Below are 13,356 nucleotides of genomic sequence, written 5' to 3' on the forward strand. Positions count from 1 at the left end.
TGGATGTACCGGAGGTCATGAAAGAAAAAAGTGATATCTCAGGGAGAGGTAGCATATCAGAAGATTGATCAGAATAAGCCTGGATTTTCCTTTTAGCAAGGTTGATGGACCCCCCCCCGCCCCTGATCTCTACAAAATAGCAATATACTGTAGCTGCAAAATGACATATAAACACGCGCATGGTTGTAACTTATCCCTGCTCTGGTTTTTAACCTTCACACAAATATATTCCTATTAGCCCTCACATGTTCCTGTAGGTCAACAACAATTAAATGCAGTCATCCAGCCTTCACCCATGCCACATGTCTGCTGTTGCTCCTTCATTGAGGGTAAAAAGACCCTTTCAAAGACCCATGCTGAATTTCTGAACCAAAAAACATCTGGTAGGTGTCATGCGGTCTGGAACGGTTATCATAACTGCTAATGAAAGACTGGAAAATCACTAAATATCATTTAATTTCAAAAATCCCCAAATAAAACGTTGTTGTTAATGGAACAATCTGATACTTGTTCCACTATTCAATGGTCATTTCAAATTGTACATTGACTCTTGAAGAATATGACTTAAAATTGCCTAATGTGCTTAGTATAACTGTTGACCTTGTGATTGTATTTAGAATGGAACGATACACCTACAGTTATGCTGTCCAAATTTTTAATATTTGTATTGCCTATATCGGACAGCGGAATATATAGTATAATTAATACTGTATGTTGTTTTTTTCTTCTCATCCTTACATCTGAAATTTCGAAATACAGTGTCAGTGTCATGGTTAAGAAGTGACTTGTAAACAGTGCCACCCAAGAGTATCACGTACCATTTTCACATATTGGTTGTTTAGAAGGATATGCATATTATTTGCTATTATACAGAATGGAGACACGTTTAGCATTGCTGAGAACAGGGAGAAACCGAAATCATCATGCGTTTATTTTTCACAGCAAAGAAAAATGACTACTTTCTCAGTTGGTATAAACAAGTTACAACAGCAAACACAGGCACAAAGCATGAATAATATGTGCAGACTAAACATTTGAATACAGTTATGTGTATATTCCAAAAGATACATCTGAATCTATCAAACTTTGGATCATGGGATATTGGCACAGATGCCCATAGAAGGCTCCCAGAGGACACTGCCCTATGGCCGTCTCAGTAGTTCCATGGAGAAGCTGGGCACGTACCACACTAAAGAAAGACCTTCTCATCATATATCATGTTTTACTTAGGGTTAGGGTTAGGTGGTATCATACATCTTACCTTACATAAACTACCATTGTTATAAAACAGTGTTCATGTATTTAACTAAATATTTTCAGTACATTATTAATGTATCTGTTCATCAATAGCTAATTTAACTAAAGTGCTACTGTCAAGTCAACTGTGTACAACATAGATTGTATAATCATAAAGCAGACATGTCCCTGTTTTCAATGTTTGTTCATGGTATACATTTGAATGCAATTTTGGAAATGCGCAGTTGTGTTCATTTGGGGTTTGAGCACAATGATATAGACCTTGGGCAAAAAGTATCCACAGAGTAGGCCTAGGACGCTGGACAGTATGGTAAACACATGTAAGGCCTTGGAAAAATCATCCCTGCTGTAAAAATAGATGGTGAAAAAGCTAATCCAGGAGATCCCATAGATCATGATACTCAACGTAACACACTTGGCCTCGCTGTAGTTAGCCGGGAGGTCTTTCCCCATGTAACTGAAAGAGAAGCAGAGTGCAGTAAGCAGAAAGAGATAGGCGAACTCCAACATTGCCCCGACAGACAGAGTATTACTACAATCAATGACAATTCTGTCATGGAAGACGTCCAGTTCCTGGGAGGGTTGGGGAGGGTTTAAGCCCACGCGGAGCACAGAGATGAAGAACACCATTGCCGACACCATGAGGATAGTCAACTCAGGTCCGTGGTTCTTTGCCCATCTGTCATATGCACGGGGCAGCCTGGAGGACAGCTTAAAGATACACACCACCTGGAAGGAACGCATGGTGACACAGGCGAGACACACGGTGAAGCTGAAGACGTAGAGCGGCTGCTTGAGGAGGCAGTCAAGCTTAGAAGGATACCCGAAGTGACAGAGCGCGCTGGTGGCCGCCGCGGTCAGGGCGGACAACATCAGCAGGCAGGTACGCCCGCCGGCTGACTTGGCGACGGGAGTTTCCAGGTGGAGCAGGAAGACGAGCCCAGAGCCCAGGGTCATGAGCAGGGTCAGGGTCAGGAGGAAGAGCAGGGCGACAGATAGAGGGGCGTCCCAGGCCAGTAACACAACGGTGCGGTCGAGGCACGTCTCACTCAGCGGAGGAGCCCACTGCCGTGGCTGACAGGGCTGGCACGAGGTGGAGCCTAATGAGGCAGACCATAGCATTGAAGTTGGGATCAATTTGCTTTTAATGAATGATTGAGATTGAAGACGGTGTTAAAGGTATACTAATGAAGTAAAGCTGCAAATGTTGTGTCTAAAATATGAGTGAAGACTTTGATATCATATCAATAAATGTCTTTCCTCATGAAATCCTTAATTTAGGCAAAATTAGACAAACTTTGGCAAAATAAGCTGTTGCCTTATTTCTTTTCAAATTCAATTGAATTTCATTTCAGACTATTTAGGGGACCTCCCTTTTGTGCTCCACAGCCCCACTAGTGAAACTCTTCCATACTGTAACTAAGTTAAGGCATAAAGTAATAGCACCAAATATGAATTCAAACGCTATGGGAACACATCCCTGTGGTGTTATCTCCTGTATTCAGGGGTATACATCTCACCAGTCTTGTTGAGGAAGGTAGCAGCAGTACAGGCCACGCAATCAAAGCAGCACTTGTGTTGTCCTAACTGCCGCTTCCTGTGACCTGCCGGGCATTCTGGGGAACATACGGATGGAGGCACCTTGATAGAACCCAAATAGAAATCACCGGAGTACAAATGAGGTAAACACTATCATAAACTAATGGTTAAAAGAGCTACCTTTGAATTCAGAAATAAGACAGCAATTATTTCAAACAACAGCAAGTGATCATCTAGCTTCAATCAGTTTATTGTGCCACAGCAATTATGTGTGCAGTCTTGTTGTTGACATTCTTATGTTGCCAAACTCCATAATCGTAATGCTGCATTCGCTCTCATGGAAAATGTTACACGCTACTATATAAAGACAGTCATACTTACGGTTTCTCTTTTGTTTATTTATATGTTACCACTCCCTTGTACTATTCCCTGAAATAATAATAAAAAATTGATCACAAAAAAAGTAATACTTACGGTTCCCATGCTGCCTGTGCTTGCCCACTCAATCTTCTTAGGGTCCACGTTCAGGTCAGTGGGATTTGGAGTGAAAGACCCAACCACCTTGAAAGACCAGTTCGCCCCCTCACTCCACACCCAGGTCACAATGTCATATCCCGTGGGAGGGTCTCCGTACTCATCAAAGTACACAGAGGTGCTCTCAGCAGAGAAGTTCACCTGCTTTAACCATCGCAGGAGCTGAGGGACAGACCATAGAGGAGCTGAGGGACAGACCATAGAGGAGCTGAGGGACAGACCATAGAGGAGCTGAGGGACAGACCATAGAGGAGCTGAGGGACAGACCATAGAGGAGCTGAGGACAGACCATAGAGGAGCTGAGGGACAGACCATAGAGGAGCTGAGGGACAGACCATAGAGGAGCTGAGGGACAGACCATAGAGAGGTGAGGGACAGACCATAGAGGAGCTGAGAGACAGACCACAGAGGAGCTGAGGGACAGACCATAGAGGAGCTGAGGGACAGACCATAGAGGAGCTGAAGGACAGACCATAGAGGAGCTGAGGGACAGACCATAGAGGAGCTGAGGGACAGACCATAGAGGAGCTGAGGGACAGACCATAGAGGAGCTGAGGGACAGAGCATAGAGGAGCTGAGGGACAGACCATAGAGGAGCTGAGGGACAGACCATAGAGGAGCTGAGGACAGACCATAGAGGAGCTGAGGGACAGACCATAGAGGAGCTGAGGGTCAGACCATAGAGGAGCTGAGGGACAGACCATAGAGGGAGAGCATGCATTGAAAAAGTCATGTATACAGTGAATTATATCCTGTGCACGGGCCCACTTGAAAAGAACATTGAAAACAATATATTTATACTGACAAACATGTGCACATCCTTCAAAACAACCAAAACATAGAAATGGTATCCAAAGGCCAATGCACAATTCGCAACTCCATATTTTGAAAGGTGATTTTAGGGACCAAAACTACATGATTACTATACTAATACTAGATTTCTCCCACAAAATTTGATGGATTTAGCATGGTACTTTGACACCTTTAAAGGTACATGTATCATATCATATCATTATAAAAAACTGGACCACAAAACTGATAGGCAGGCTTTTGGACAAACAGAACTCACACTGAACTAATACACTCACCTGCCAAGGCTGTACTTCAGTCTTATGGCATTGACCAGAATCACAGCCCAGTGCCAGATGCAGAGCGTGGGCCACAGCATAAACAGCTTTGTACACATTAAAAGCAGATGTGGTGTCATAACTACCCAAGAGAAAATTCTGTGCTGCTAAGCTAAAGAGGTTAGTATTTTCTAAACATTTCACAGTCATGGGGCCATTTGAAAGCAGGGAGGCATCACTCATTTGTTTTGAAACCTGAACTGCCTGGCTTTCAAACTCTTTAAAACCGGATATGTCAGCGTTTTTGATGGATATTCCCAGGACGGTCCCGATGGTGTGGATCCCTTGTATCTCATACACAGCACTGGCCACCGACCAGTCTTCTGATCCTATCCACACTTTCCCTGTTACATTCTGCTCAATGACAGAAGGAAAAAACCCAGAGACTGCTGTTTTACTGGAAAACACAACAATGGTATTGACTTTGGTCTTCAGGATGCCCTGGACAATGTGTCTCATGGACTGGGTGGGGGTGGGGGTGACTGTGGGGATGACATCCTGGTAGGCGATGCAGATGCCATGGTAGGGCGCCTGCTGATACAGGCTCCTCATGGCCTGGAGGCCGTAGTCATTGTCACTGCCCAGTAAGGCGATCCAGGTCCAGTTGAAACGGACCAGCAGCTCGATCATGGCCGTCACCTGGTTCTTGTCACTGGGGATGGTGCGAAAGAACGCTGGGTAGAGATACTGGTTGCTCAGCATCTCATTGGATGCCTCATAGGAGATCTGAGAGTTTGAACAAGAACACAGGAAGCCCCACTCAGGAGAAATGGCCGTACCCAAAATGTCAAGGTTGATTCGTAAAACGTTCATATAACACTGAAACTTAAATGACTTAGAGAGATAATTTGTGTGCACACGGCTTAAAATTAACAAACATTATTACTTGCCTCCACAGCACCACACAAACTACGGTATGAAAACATGTGTATTCAATTATACCATTGTGAAGTCTGCTCAGGCTAGACCATACAGATAAAACATGACTTTGGTGTAAGGTGTAGGCTCGACTACTCAACTCGCATTGAGTCCAAGAACATATCATAGAAAGTGATGCACCTGACACATTCTTCTTCACCATTGACAATTTTGAAAAATAGAAATGAAAGGGAAGACTAAATGAGGAATAAGATAAGATCAGTTCAGTATGTGTACCTGTGGAACTAGATAGGAGCCCAGCAGAGCAGCAGGTGTGAACGCGTAGCTGCTACGGTCAGGCCCGATCATTGCCACTGCCTTGGGGGCCCGACTTGCACTGTTACTAGAAGGTTCCTGATGCAGTTGAGGCAACATCTTCAGAGTGGCCAGTAAACTGGCCTTTATAGAGCAGGTGTCATACACCTGGTAACCCAATGTCACTCCTGGTAGAAGCCTCTTGTCTTTGGTGCCATTGTTTATTTCTTCTACTGCAAATCTCATGGCTTGCGTCAAATGATATCCATGTTTATTGACAGAGCCTCTGAGTTGGAGAAATTGGTTAGGTATGATTATTATGAACTAAACACCAAGCAGTGGGTAGCCAGAACAATGGTAGAAAACAATGACTAAACTATTATTTGTTTGTAAAGACACATCACCATTAGTCATAAGGTTCCATTGCACAAAATAAACATACCGTAAACAACAGTAAATTATTGGATTCAATTCACAATACATTTCAGATACTCAATTGACCCAAAGCTGCTAGTGAAATTAATTGTCAGCTAGTCCATAGCTTTTCCAAAAAGACTTACTCTTCACAGTCTCCCAGGTCTGGTAGGGAGGAGCTGGACGTCTCTGACTTGTGGAGAGGAAAGAGCCCGACGATGGAATAATCCCCCGGGAGCTGCAGACCGGTTCCCTGGGTTAACTCAAAGCCAGCCAGGACCAGCAACAACCTGGCCAGGGACACACACACACTGTCACACACACCCATACTTCAACCTCAACAATGCTCATCTGAAACAAGACGCAGTATACTTCGTCTTTTTCTTCTTCAGGGTTGATGGATGAAAGGTACACGTGCAAGGTCTTTTTTGTGTGTGAAAGGGATATGTGTATGGTTTTGCATCTTTTCTGGTGATGATGTTTGAGCAAGAAGTATTTGCATGTAGAGATTTGCTTCCCATTGAAATTGGTTACATACATTTACTAGCCCATGAAAAAGGAGACCGGTGTGTCAACATAAACAGTGAAGTGATAATGGAATTAACTGACATTCAACTGTAGCTTCATTGCAGGATTGGACATCTGTTATTCTCATGGTCCTGCTGTTCATTAACTTGCCAGTAACAGTCTCTTGTGCACCACTTAAAGGGCCGTCAAGTCAACAAAGCATAAACAATGGAGCAAATGCATTTTAACATGCAAATAGCACTTAGCACTTGCTTACACAGTGCCCTGCGTAAGTAATGGGACAGTGAAACATTTCCTCTTCTTTTGGCTCTATACTCTAAACGTTTGCATATGAAATCAAAAGTGTGAGGTTAAAGTAGAGATTCTCCGTTTTTATTTGATGGAATTGGTGTACTGTGTGTGTTCAGGGTACCCGAAAGTAATGGGACAATTGGCTTGACAGGTGTGTTGTGTCACATCATTTGTGCAGACATAAGAGAGGACTAAAGCAGTGTCAATGAAAGTCAAGGAAGCCATTATTAGGTTGAAAAATCTGAAAAGGAACGAACAGAAACATAGCCAAAACCGTAGGCTTGCCCAAATCAACAGTTTGGAACATCATTAAAAAGAAAAAGAAAAAAAGCACTGGTGAGCTCAACACTCACAAACAGGCTGGTAGGCCAAGGCAGACTTCTACAGTGGATGACCGAAGAATGCTCACCTTGATTAAGAAAACTCCCAAAACAACTGTCCCACTGAACAGGAACATCACAGAATACGTCACCAGTAGAACGACAGAGGCTTCACGCCAAGATGCAAACCACTAGTTGTCCTCAAAAACGATGGTCACTTGCAGTTTGCAAAAAACCTCTTGTGGATGGATAAGATGAATATTATCATGCATCAGAGTAATTGTAAGTGGACATTTTTGAAGAAAAAGGGATCTGCCCAAGATTTACAGCATACTACCTCATCTGTGAATGTTAGACTAGAACTGGCTAACTTGTATAATAATAATAATAATAATAATAATAATGATAATATTAGCAACAAAAAGAAAGACAAAAAAACAAAAAGGCAGCTATGGGGGATAGAGTTAGTCAGGACCCATGCCATGCTGTAGGAAGGCGAGTCTGAACACTCTGGTCTTGAATGTGTTGAGAGTATCCAAGCATCCGATGGCTGGTGGAAGTGACTTCCGCAGCTTGGGTGCACCAACAGAAAACACACAGTCGCCAAGTGTGTGAAGCTTAGTGCGGGGTATGACGAGGAGATCAGCATCGGAGGTGATGTACTGTAACTGCAACAGATTATATTCTGAAGTGTACAGAAACATATTGTCTGCTCAAGTATAACCAAATGCTTTCAAATACATAGGATGGCGCTTCATCATGCAGTAAGACAATGATGCAAAACATACTGCTATTGCAGCAAGGGAGTTCTTGACTGAGAGTCAATCATCAGATTTACATCCTATTTAACATTCATTTGTTGATGATAAGATTTTAGGCAAAACTACCTAAAAACAACTGAAGGTGGCAGCAGTACTGGCCTGGCAGAGCATCACCAGAGAACCTTTAACCTTTAACCTTTATTTAACCAGGAGGTCCCTTGAGATTAAAATCTCTTTTTCGAGGGAGACCTGGCCAAGATAGCACACGGTTACAGTACAAGGTTACAAGGGTACAAGGTTTGGAGAATAAAACATAATAATAGCAATTGCACTCTTCTGTCACACAATTCTTAATCAGGGTTTTGAACTCTCTTATTAAGATGTAGTGTGTTCTGGAGGTTATTAAACTGTAGTGTGTTTTGGAGGTTATTAAACTGTAGTGTGTTCTGGAGGTTATTAAACTGTAGTGTGTTCTGGAGGTTATTAAACTGTAGTGTGTTCTGGAGGTTATTAAACTCTAGTGTGTTCTGGAAGTTATTAAGCTGTAGTGTGTTCTGGAGGTTATTAAACTGTAGTGTGTTCTGGAGGTTATTAAACTGTAGTGTGTTCTGGAGGTTATTAAACTCTAGTGTGTTCTGGAAGTTATTAAGCTGTAGTGTGTTCTGGAGGTTATTAAACTGTAGTGTGTTCTTGAGGTTATTAAGATGCAGTGTGTTTTGGAGGTTATTCCATGACCAGGGCGCAAAATAAAAGAAAGCTGCTCTGCCAAGTTGGAAGCAGATCCTGGGTACCTGGTAGAGCAACCCTGAGCAAACAATGGGTTAGCGCAGCCTGACATGCAGGCGTCAGGCAGTTATTGCATGCAAAGTGTTGTCCATCAAATACTAAACATGAGTGCTTAATTGGACATTTGATACATTGTCCCATAACCTTTAGGTACCCTGAAACAGGGGAACTATGCATAAATGCATAGTGTTGTAATTTTGAATGGTGAAATCAATATGTACACAAATAAGATTCACTACTTAATCTCATAGTAATGGTTTTGATTTCAATTCAAGAAATAATAAGGAATAATAAATACTTCACTGTCCCATTACTTACGCAGGACACAGTATCTGTGCTCAACGAATGACAGGCAGGATGAGATAATGCAGTTGTTCTAGTTTCATTACAGTAGAAGTGGGGTGGTGGTGGTCTTGGTCTAGTGGATAGTGAGTTGGACTTGTGATCGGAAGGTTGTGAGTTCAAATCCCGCCTGAAACCACACCACTACTAGTGTGCCCTTGAGTAAGGCAGTTAGCCCTCAGTTACTCCAGGGGGAATGTCCCTGTAATTCGTAATTGTAAATCGCTTTGGATTAAAAGCGTCTGCTAAATGGCAAAAATGTAATTTAAAAGTCACATCCATCATTCTCATTCATTTTGAAACATTTAAACAGAGACCTAGGAGCCTTTTGTTTAACCCTCAACTTTTAACCAACATCTGAACCCACAGTGTCAACACGACACAGGTCTGGGAACAGAATTTGGAAATGCCAGGATGACACAATGGTTACACCACATTGGTTGGGCTGAATTTCCCTTTCCTGTCCATCAGGAAACTAACTCATGATATATGAGGCTCACATTTTGCCCCATGTGCAAACACTCCTTGACCACTGACATCACATTTGCCTCATCATCACAAACACCTGGCACTCTTCACACCAGACCACACTTTCCCCCTTGTTCAAACATCCCCTGCACATTTTGTTAACCTCAGTATTAGAGGCAAATGTAATGTAAAGTAAAAGCATTGTACAAGCTTGGCTTTTTCACAGACAACATTTGCATAATTAGGTATTCCACTGAAGAGGGGCAGCAAATGCTTTGACTTATTCTTTAACTTTGATGGTGTGTGTACTTTTTTCATAGTTTCTGTTTATTGTTAATTGAAAATATACTGTACTGTAGGGCTGTCAATATATCTGCCCCAACCCTCAAGAAACACACTTGAATGTATGAGATATAGGTATACACAAGCTTCTCCAAGTCTCAGTCTAACCATTAGACAACCATGTGTTGGGCAAAGCTGAACTCATCAGAGAAGGTGACCTTACTCCAGTCCTCTACGGTCCAATCTTTTTCTTTTGCAAACCTCAACCTGGCTCTTCTTCACTTCTCATTGATGAAGGGATTTTCTTCTAGCTTTGCACGACTTCTGCCCTGCCCCAGCCCTGCTACCGTCCTCGCTATGCACCTCACCCCAGCTGCCGTTTGCCATTCTTTCTGTAAGTCACTTGATGTTAGGATGAATTTCTTTCCATGGTAGTTGGCTGTCCTGTTTATCTTAACTGGGATTGGTTACCAAGGAAAATGCAAACGATTCTCATGATATCAGAAATCATCATTACACTTGATGTGATCCTACGGTTGTTCAGTGACATTCGAATGAGTTGGCGGTCATCCCGGTCAGCTGAGTCGTTTTCGCCCTCTGCCGGTCTGTAGCTTTGTTGTCTCCAATGTCTGCTGCTTGACCTTGATCTTATGAACTACCGTGTGGATGGACGCAACCTGACTTTTTTCAACTCTTTTGGAATGTTCAATAGTAATTCCTTTGATTTCAATTACTTTTGAATTACTACTTGCACTGTTTTTCCCATCCAGCTGGTCCTTGTTAAATAAGATTTGGCTAGAATGAGGTGTGCCTACAAATAAGCAAGTGAGCATGTTGAAATAAAAAGCAGCCATTTTTATTCCATCACATGTAAACATATCGTCATACAATACATTTGCAAGCATCGGCATTCAGCTGCATTCTACACTTAAAATAGAAATCTGAAACTTCCACCTAGCCAGAGAAATCCCAGGCACATGGCTGTTGGCTGTTAAATAAAAGCCTGACAGTGGAAGAACAATGGTCTCTTTTTTATCAACTGATTAAATAACACAATAACATGTCTCAATAGTGAAGTTCATTTTCCACATTTCATCACTATGAATCAGCATTTTATTGTTTTTTTCAATGTACATAGAAAGGATTATGACGTTTTTTCAATACACATAGAAAGTATTATGATTATGATGTTGACAAACACTAATAACAGTGTGTATCATAAATTATAAGTATTAGTGCAATAAGGTGCTATACAATAAGCAAAATAGGGCAAATATAATAAGACAACCTATATAGAATCGGCATATCAATAGGCACATGGGATATTACTTTTTAACTCATCAATGATCATGTTTTGTCTGAATACTGAGTGACTCCGTCACTGTGATTCCCTATGTGGTAAGAATGAGGAGGCATCTAACAAGGCACCGTTTACTAGTTTTCACCTGCTCCTTTCAGAGGGCATTAACACTGTACTGTAGGTACTGTAGAAGAAAAGGTTAAAGAAAAATAGATTAATTGATAGAAAGACATGTCATGAGAAAGATAAATGTCAGTTTTGATGGGGAGGGGGGGGGGGGGCTTCAAAATGGATGCAAATCTGCACTGGTGTGAAGGCTTTGTATTAACCTATATTAAGGTCTGATAATTACCCACCAACAACAAGGGAACAAACGATAGTTACTGGAGGTAGACTCCAGTTCTAACCACGCTGCCCGCGTCTACCTTCCCGAGACAGAGAGGCGAACGCAGGAGGGGCAGCGGGGAGAGTGGACCAGAGCCTCTCTGGCGTTCTCGCCACCGAGGCAGACGAAGCATAAGGCATGCTCGCCGGTCACAGCATCTATGAGGGCGCACGAGCAGTGAGCCCTAAGAAGGGCTTTTGGCGGCAAAGGGTGAGTCATGGAAGGAAACGCAGTGGGGGGTTCTCCAGAAACGTCTTTCATCTTCCGTCTTGCTTCTAAGCAACCCGCGCTGATTTTGGGGGGGAGAATGAGTGACAGCTGTCACCCCCTTATAGAGCACCCATAAGGGGCGGAGGTATTGGAAATCTTCAGTCATTGTTACCCTTAGGTAGCGGGGTAAACCACTAGGAGCAGAGCTCCCCTATGGGGCGGAGCTCCACAAAATAAAACTGTGAGAATAAAGTCTGTAAATAAGGCTAGATTATTGCATACTGCAATCAAACACAATGGTATCGTCATGTGGGAGAGGTGACCTGCAGGATTGGAGTCAATTCTGTCTCTGATCCCTCAATTCAGGAAGTGAACTGATATTCCAACTCAATACTCGAAACAATGACATTTATTTTAACTAAACAGACAAATCTAATAAAAGCCAATTTTCCTATAATATTTTCTTTGAAACATAATTTTAACACACATTTAAACATACATACAGAAGGTCTAACAGCAACAAGACAAAAATTTAAAAATAAAGTTGATCCCCCCTCCCCACGTTCGCAATTCTTGAATTGGAGTTACAATAAACTTCCTGAATTGATGGAATTTTAATTGATCTTAACCCTGATATCCAGACATGAGAGCGTAGCCAGACATGAGTCATGTGTTGTATGTGCAAAAGCACTGGGCGTCTAAGGCAACTTCAGAGAGATCTGGAATTTGATGTTAGTGTATTACGTGACTGACATGTACACTGTATTGCCCTGTATGCAAAATCAATATTCCCTGTATCCAGGGGGGCGTCACTAGGACTCCACTACGCCAGGGCTCAGGCCAATTCGGTATTTAAGTCGTGACGTGTTTCCGGGTCCAAAGTTGGCTGAGGCGCTCTCTTCGAAATGCCTCAGTAATAATAATTCATTATATTTATATAGAGCTTTTCTGAGGCTTAAAGACGCTGACAATATGGAGAAAACGGGAAAGTGCTGTGTCCCTTGTTGTATGAATAGATCCGAGTCTAAAAAACGATTGAACTGTCATTCTACCTCTGTAGTACACTGGTACTCTGGGAATTGGGGAATTTATGGTTTGGACCTGGAAATTGCAAAACGTCACGTTTGACGTCAGACTTAACAACCGAATATGAATACACTGAGCAGGGAGAAGCAGCATGGTGGCACTTGGTCCTGTTGTTGTTCAGCTGCCTACCTGCCACTCCTCTTACGTCGACTTTAAAGGCCACCGCTTATTTGTTTACTGAGACGATATGGACAACTTTAAATATTGACACTTTAAAAGATGATAATCAGAGATTAGATCTTCTGGGTGCCAAGATTAATACGGTTCTTATTTTGACTTGATTTCCACACAAACGGAGCCCTGATTTAACACTAGAACAGCCATGGGTGGGGTCATTTGATCCTGTGAGTAAAAATGTTTTTATATCTTTGCACTCGATCAAATTTCAGGACCCTCCTTTCATGACCTTTCCTAGATATGTGCGTTCTACCACCCAGTATCCTTACATTTTCAAAATCACATCAGGATAAGCTAGTATAAAGCTATTTTTCTGTGTAGGAGGCAGGCTAATTTACAAGACGGCCAACTAGGGGTCGTTGTGTGTAAATAGCAG

At 42.4% G+C, this 13,356-nt stretch overlaps 1 protein-coding gene across 1 annotated transcript; it reads right to left on the reverse strand.

The window, feature by feature from the left end:
- Positions 1-1,431: 1,431 nt before the first annotated feature.
- On the reverse strand, positions 1,432-11,768 carry tas1r1 (taste receptor, type 1, member 1; the record flags this gene model as incomplete). The annotated part of the gene is made up of 7 exons (XM_080534369.1): positions 1,432-2,357; positions 2,778-2,898; positions 3,271-3,492; positions 4,419-5,183; positions 5,613-5,916; positions 6,191-6,334; positions 11,548-11,768. 7 exons carry the CDS (start codon positions 11,766-11,768, stop codon positions 1,432-1,434), a joined length of 2,703 nt encoding a protein of 900 aa, XP_080390495.1.
- Positions 11,769-13,356: the final 1,588 nt, after the last annotated feature.

Source organism: Nansenia antarctica (genome assembly GCF_963989245.1).
Source record: "Nansenia antarctica genome assembly, chromosome: 6".
Classification (NCBI taxonomy): domain Eukaryota; kingdom Metazoa; phylum Chordata; class Actinopteri; order Argentiniformes; family Microstomatidae; genus Nansenia; species Nansenia antarctica.